Consider the following 7779-nt stretch of genomic DNA (forward strand, 5'->3'; position numbering starts at 1 on the left):
GATGTGTGCATATGTGGGTGCACTCTCACGTGATGTGTGCATATGTGTGTGTACTCTCACGTGATGTGTGCATATGTGGGTGTACTGTCACGTGATGTGTGCATATGTGGGTGCACGCTCACGTGATGAGTGCATATGTAGAGTCAGATAGCCACTTCAGAATCACCCTGTTCTTTACTTATCAGAGCAGTCTCCTCAGGAAACATGGAGCTCCTAAGTCCCTGAGATCCTCCAGTCCAGAGAAAGACCTAACTTCCAAAATAAACAAAGCAAAAAGAGTGGATGAAAAAATACACACATGGAATCTGTTGCTTGTAATTCACCTATAAAATCTCCTCAGAAAGGGCTGTTACTATATTATTATCCCTCTGCCCTGTAGGTGCTTTGATGCTGACTGGATTTGTCTAGCATTAAACAGCGTACCTTGTAATTGTGGATCAAGATGAAATGTTTTCCTTTTTTTTAAAGATTTATTTGTATTATGTCTGTGTCTGTCGGGGCCTGCGCATGTGAGTGTACATACCCATGGAGGCCAGAAGAGGGCACTGGATCTCGTGTAACTTGGGTGCAGGCAGCTGTAAGTCACAAGACATGGGTGCTAGGAACCAAACCTGGGTCTTCAGGAAGAACAGCAAGCTCTCTTAACTGCTGAGCTGTCTCTCTGCCCCCTAAACTGTGTGTTCTACAAGAGTGAGTAAGTTGTTTCAATTACAGTCTGTTCGGATCAGCAGCTTCTGTAAACAGTGCAGAGTTTAGGAGCCATCGAATGCCAGCCTCTGTGGGCAGCCAGCGCTGCATCTCTGAGCCCTGTGAGCTGGGCCTGCAGGCCAGCCTGCCTCCTGAGGCCTCTCCACACAAGATATGCTTGAGTTGTTTGAACTTGAAACTAACCAGTGGCCATGGGACCTTTTCCTGTTGTAAAGGCCTGGGCTTTTGTTCCCATGGTGATTTTCTCTGACTCCCTTGTTGGTGCCTGTGGTCCTGCTGCACAGCTGAGCAGATCTGTTGGCAGAAAGAGCCTGCTGCCAGGAGGAGGGAGTCTGTGGGGCATTTCATATCCTGCTTCCTTTCTTCCTGATTTTAAGTTCTGCACATGTAACGTCGAAAAGCACAAGTAATAGGAGAGGTGTGTATGTCTTGGAGTGCTGTTTGGGTGGTGGCTGCCTTCCAGCCCTGAGCAGTCAGTCATATTCAGAGCGATGAGTCAGAATCAGGTGAACTACTGAGTCAGAGACACTCGGGTTGTGGTGCTGTGGGATCTGGGCTAGACAATTAACATCTCAGCCTCAAATGAGCATCAAATAAGTGGGCTGCTCACCCTTCTTATTCATAAGACTTACAGAGAATCCAGAGAGGGAGAGTTCAAATAAAAGCCATGCAAAAGGGTACATAATATATTTTAAAAATATTTTATATGGAATGCATTAGTTGATTATTGTCCTTGTAGATATGCACGAATGGGTTATCTTCGATTCCTCAAGCATTGATAAAGATCTATAAAATCATTTTCCTTGCATGTTTAGACTTTGTGTACCATTTGAGGAATAATGCATATCCCACCATGTAAGAGGTTAGTCAGATTTTAAACTATAGAGAGCTCTAGCTGTAAAAACAAGAAGTCATTCATCAAAGATCACGTCTAATTGTCTGATTCCTAAACTTCGCAGAAAGCACACGAGTCTAGCTTGTGCAGTCCACTGTGGGCTGTGGAGCTTGTGTGTGAAGCCAGGCGGAGGGCATGAGTGGGCAAGCATGGATTGCTGTATTCCAGAAGGAGTTGGAAAGGTTTTGTTTGCAAGCACCGTTCTTTAATGCTGCAGGTTGAATCAGCTCCTGTTTGGAACAATGAAATGAAAAGAAGAACCATTTGTCCTGGCAAGCAGAAGGGGCTCTGAGCAGGACATGGTGTCAGGAAGTCTTTTGATTAGGATCAGAACCCAAGGCAGTAGAAAACGTGTTTGTTTGTTTGTTTGTTTGTTTGTTTTTTCCTTTTCCTTTTTATTTTTTGGGAGGAGGGGACAGCAAGAAAAAGAATCTTCAATGCTTATTTAAAAAATAATCAATGTACAGATTGAAAATGAAGTCTCATGTCTGTCAGGCAAGCATGAGAACTTGACGGTAGATTGCCAGAATGCACGTTTCTTTTGTTGTTGTTTTAACAAGTTGGGCATGGCAGCATGTGCCTATAATTCCAGTATGGGAGGAGTGGGGACAAGTGGGACACTGAGGCTCTTTGAATTGCTAGCCTAGCAGAATCCGTGAGCCTCAGGTTCAGTGAGACACACACACACACACACACACGCAGGTACATACATGCACACACATGCACACACACACACACACACACACACACACGCACCTGAAGGGCAACTGCATCAATGTTCTGATGGCCTAGGGGAATGGTACGTGTGTCTTTAGAATATCTTCACTGAACACCGCCAAGGTGTTTCAATATGAGTAGGAAAGAGCTTAATTCTTTTCTGTCTCCTTTGGAGGTGCTGAGCCTGCGTTAAGTTGTCCCCAGCCAGAGCTCTGTCTTTTCGTTCTAAATCACATGGTGCTTGGAAGGCAAGGGAGAACAAGACCTGAACAGGGCTGAGAGTGTCATAGGGCAGGAGAAGGGCTGGAGGGAGAGGGGATGACACTGGCTTCTTGGTCCTGACCAGTTGAGTCTGGAGCTGCTCTTCCATCACTGCTGAGCCTGGGGAAGTTCTGTGTCATCCTTTGCTATCCCAGTGTCATGTTGTGTGACTATGTTCCAGATGGTGCATAATGGAGATCTTATTTTAAATGGATGTCCAGTTGTTTCCTCAGGCTGCTTTTGTCTAAGCTTACTCTGTAGTTATAACAGCGCTGAGCAGCCAGTGGCAACACACTCAGTCATCTTTTAGACTACAGGAGGCTTTTGGAATTTAACTGGCACATAGCCGTATGGAAACGACTTAATTTCTGGTGATAGTGAAAAGACAACAATGACAGACAAACAAACACCCCACAAACAAGGAGCTGAAGGGGCTAGCACAGCCTCTGCTTTCCTGAAATGGAGCAATTGCCTTTGTGGTGTTCTCCCCGGAGGGAGGGAGACCACAGACAGCATTTAGAGGGAAAAGTTTGGGCGTGTTGGATCCCTCATTCTTTGGCCTAGAGTCTTTTGGAGAGTTAAGGTTCTCAGGTTTGCTTAGAAACCTGTGGTAGAATTCATAAATGTGCAGATTAACAATCTGAAACAAAATGAACAGCTCCATAATAGAGTGGCCTCAGGACAGCCTTCTTATTACAAAGCTGTAGTATCAGAGGACAACTCTCTCTCTCTCTCTCTCTGTCTCTCTCTCTCTCTCACACACACACACACACACACACACACACACACACACACACAATCTATTTATCTATTTTAATCTTTCCCAATGCAGGGCTTCTGTTGTACATTGCTGGCTCTCTTGAAACTTGCTTTGTAGACTAGGCTGGCCTCAAGCTCAGAACTCAAGAGATCCACCTGCCTATGCCTCCTGAATGCTGGGATTAAAGGCGTGCACCAGCACTACGAGACTATTTTTTACTTACTTATTTTTGGAGACAGATTCTCTTGTGTCTTAGGCTGGCCTTAAACTTGCTGTGTGGCTGAGGATAACCTTGAACTTCTGTTCTTTCTGCTTCTACCTTCCAAATTCCAAGATTACGGGCATGCAAAAGCACACCTAGTTTATGCAGTGCAGGGGATCAATCCAGTTTTGCAAGGAAAGCACTTTACTAACTGACTACAGCCCCAGCGTGGTCTCTAATGCTTTCCTGCTGTGTCTATTTATCTATGCACCATAGAGAACTCTGGTTCCAACATAATCTCAGTGTTGGAAGAAAAGGCTTATTTGACAAAATAATACTGAACAAAACAGAGCAGGGGAAAATATAGGGTTGGTTTGAAAGTATATGAAGCCTCTACCAATGGTCAGGAGTCTGAGTACCTTACCCTGATTTGTAGTGGGTGTTGATTTCCATAGTCAAAGCATGCATGCTACAGCTAGGCTCAGGTTCCTGATTACTGTCAACTGACGTAGAGTGTCTGTAAAGTTATCGGCTGCTTTTTGTGCTTGCAGGTGCTGAGCCTGCTTGCTTCCAAAGGGCACTGCCAAATCAAATAGCAGGTAAAAGATAAGTTATACAGGTTATGCATGACTACAAAGGGTGGGGTGCTGAGAAATGAGATTTGTATAAAATGGGACCCAAGCTGGAACGCTGTGAAGGCACACATAACCCCTGCCCCAGGCAACAGGAAGTTCAATTCCAGCCAGGATATTCTGTCAACTTCAGGGCAGGAACGGTAACGGCAGTGGGTGACAGGTTGTTAGGGTGTTATCTATAGTTCAGGTTAGTAGGGCAAGCTCTGGGAATGATGGACATCTTCTAGGCAGCATTGACGTTAGTGGTGGTGTTACCAGGCTACAGGTCAGTGAATCCATGGACTAATTTAAAAGGAAAGTGATTTCTTTGTAGTTTGGCCAAGCTGGGGAGAAAGGCTCTTAGTCTCTCTCCACCTTCCCCATAGCATTTGCTGGGAGCACTCTATGCCAGAAGCAGACAGACACATTTATGTCTTTCCTTAATGTCCGAATTTACTGAATAACAGTAAACTTGCAAGGTACAGTGGTTTTGTTAGCAGTTGCCAAGCGTCCCTGCATTCCCTGACAAACACATACCACAAAGCACAATAATACAAACACAGCAAATACATGTTACCGCTATATGTTTTGTATATATGAAATTTAGGTTACAGAGTCGCTACAGAGTGCTAAATGGGCCTCTGCATAAGTCAAGGGGTTTCAGAGGCCTACCAGAGGTGGAAGTGGAGGAGCTGATAGGAATTCCAAGAGTCTGAGGGTGTGCAGAGTGCTGTAATCTATAAGAAGTTGGGATTTGAGCTGATCCTATGACAGAGGCCGTTGAGGCAGAAGTGTGACTTCACTTCCTGCCAGGCAAGTTTTTATTCTTACTGTGTTTCTTAGGTACCCCCAGCATGGTGTTTTCTGGGGCCATGGTTCAGTAGTCTGATAGCTGAACAGAAAGCAGAGTGTTTCTCTCTAGACTATCTCCCTCCTACCTGGGCTTCAGCACAGGGTCACTGTGACAGTGGAAGCCCAGTAGAGCGACCTTCAGAAAATGTTGGCAGGTGGAGTGGAAAGATGAATCGATGGCTGCTTGGAAATTGTGAGAGAAGAGGAAGGAGGTGAGCAAAGAATCAAGGTTTGTCTGCCTTAGAAGCTAGATGGCCGCCAGCAGTGGTGGCGCACGCCTTTAATCTCAGCACTTGGGAGGCAGAGGCAGCCAGATTTTCTGAGTTCGAGCCCAGCCTGGTCTACAGAGTGAGTTCCAGGACAGCCAGGGCTACACAGAGAAACCCTGTCTCGAAAAAAAAAAAAAAAAAAAAAAGAAGCTAGATGGCCAGACAGTCTGCCAAGTCTGCCAAGACCACAGTAAGTTACTGCTGTGAGGGAGGAGAAGGAAGAGTAGACCCTGTTAATCTTATTTACTTATTTATTTATTTATTTATTTATTTATTTATTTATTTATTTAAACAGAGGTCTCATCATGTAGCCCTGGCTGCCCTGAAACTTGCTGTGTAGGCTGGTCTTGAACTTATAGTAATGTGCCTGCCTCTGTCTTCTAAGTGCTAGGATTTAAGGTGTGAGCCACTAAAACAGCTGTTCTAACCTTCCTAGTGCTGTGACCCTTTAATACAGCTCCTCATGTTGTGGTGACCTCAGCCATAACATTATCTTCATTGCTGCTTCATGACTGTAGTTTTGCCAGTTATGGATCGTAATGTAAACATCTGTGTTTTCCAGTGGTCTCAGGTGACCTCTGTGACATGGTCATCTGACCTCCAGAACAGTTGTGACTCACAGATTGAGAACTGCAGCACTCATGCCTGAGTGGGTATTAATTTTTTGTGGTACTTGGGATTATTAGTTACATATTTCATCACTACCACAAAATACCTGAAGCGAAGCAATTTCATTAAGGATTTGTTTTGGCTAATAGTTTTGTTGTTTTCTGTAGGTTTGGGGATATAGTCTGTCCCAGTGGGGAAGACATGGTGGCAAGAGCATGAGTCAGCTGACCACAGGCTCTGTCATCAGGAAGCAAGGACAGGAACCCTGGTACTAGCGTGCATTCACCTTTCCCTTTCTGGTCTGTTTGGGAACTCAGCCCATGGGAGTTGCTGCCTGTAATCAGGGTGGGTCTTCTGTGCTCAGTTAAACCTCTCTATAAATGTCCTTAGCAGTATGTGAGAGGTGGGTCCAGTCAGGCTGGCAATAAAGTTAACCACCACAGGATGCATGACACTCTGCTTTCTCAGAACCGTCCATGTAAATTTTGAGGAATGTATACGCTAGCTCCTGGAGATGGTTGGAAATATGGATCCAGAGTTTGAAAAAGACAGATGAGGGGCGGGTGGCAGTGACAAAATGATCAGTATTCAAAGAGTCACTTAACTCAAGTTAGTGAGCAGCCGTGAGTCTCTCCTGTGTGCCAGTCACTGTGTACAAGCTCACTGTCTTGTAAGGCAAGCACAAACTGTGAAGTTGAGTGAAATAAAATACTGTGAGCTTTGTCTAATGCAGGCTTGTAAGTCCAGCTACCCAGGAGACTGAGGCAGGAGAATGGAGAGCTCAAGTTGGGGCTAGCAAGATGGTTCAGCAGGTTTAAAAGACTTCCTGTGGCTGCATGATGACTGAGCTCGACTTTCGGAACCTGTGGTGGAAGGAAAGAACTGCTTCCTGAGAGTTGTCCTTTGACCTTGTCTCTGTTAGGCTTACTGTTGCTGTGATGCAACACCATGACCAGAAGCAGGGTGGGGAGAAAGGGGTTATTCCACTCACAGTTCCATATAACAGTTCGTCATCAAAATCACTGGGCAGAAACTCAAGCAGGGCAGGGACCTGGAGGCAGGAGCTGATGCAGAGGCCATGGAGGGCTGCTACTTACTGACTTGCTCAGCCTGCTTTCTATGGAATCCAGGACCACCAGCTCAGGGGTGGCACCAACCCACAATGGGCTGGATCCTTCCCCATCAATCACTAATTTAAAAAAATGCCCTATGGGCTTACCTATACCCCAATCCTAAAAAGATGTGTTCTTAATTGAGGTTCCCTCCTCTCAGGTGACTTTAGTTTGTGTCAAGTTGACATAAAACTATCCAACAAGGGGTTTAAAATTTAAAAGTTCAGGGCTAGAGTATTGACAGAGGACCTGTGTTCAGTTCCTAGCACCTGGGATGGGCAGCTCACCACTGAGTTCTTTTCTGGAATCCAAGAGTGGCTGCTCTTACATGTGCATGTATCCATGCACATGCACACACGCGCGCACACACACCACACACACACACACACACACTGATGTATACACAGAATTTAAAATAAAAGTTTTAAAAAGTCAAGACTTCTCTGGGTAACTTAGTGAGACCCTGCTTCAAAACAGACCAATTTAAAGGGGGTTGGGGTGGGGATGACTCGGTGGTAGAGTATTTACCTAGTGTTTTAGAAGCCTTCGGATCAGCCCCTAGTACCACAACAAAATAAAACAATAAAAAGCAGGACTTTGGAGACATCATTATTTAAGAAAACTCTGAGCCAGGTGACAGTGGTACACACCTTTTTATCCTAGCACTTGGGAGGCAGAGGCAGGTAGATCTCTGATTTCAATGCCAGCCTGGTTTATAGAGCAAGTTCCAGGGCAGCCAAAACTACACAGAGAAACCTTGTCTCACCCCGACTCCACTAC

General features: G+C 45.3%; 1 protein-coding gene across 1 annotated transcript in view; it reads left to right on the plus strand.

Moving 5' to 3' along the window:
- Positions 1-5432: 5432 nt before the first annotated feature.
- The window catches only part of Nceh1 (neutral cholesterol ester hydrolase 1), a 46763-nt gene continuing 44416 nt past the window's right edge, over positions 5433-7779 (plus strand). Inside the window, exon 1 of the mRNA XM_028761933.1 lies at positions 5433-5468. Within this exon, the coding sequence (XP_028617766.1) occupies positions 5433-5468 (36 nt within the window). The remainder of the gene's footprint in view (positions 5469-7779) is intronic.

The sequence above is a fragment of the Grammomys surdaster genome, unplaced genomic scaffold, assembly GCF_004785775.1.
Source record: "Grammomys surdaster isolate TR1022 unplaced genomic scaffold, NIH_TR_1.0 62, whole genome shotgun sequence".
In the NCBI taxonomy this organism is placed as follows: domain Eukaryota; kingdom Metazoa; phylum Chordata; class Mammalia; order Rodentia; family Muridae; genus Grammomys; species Grammomys surdaster.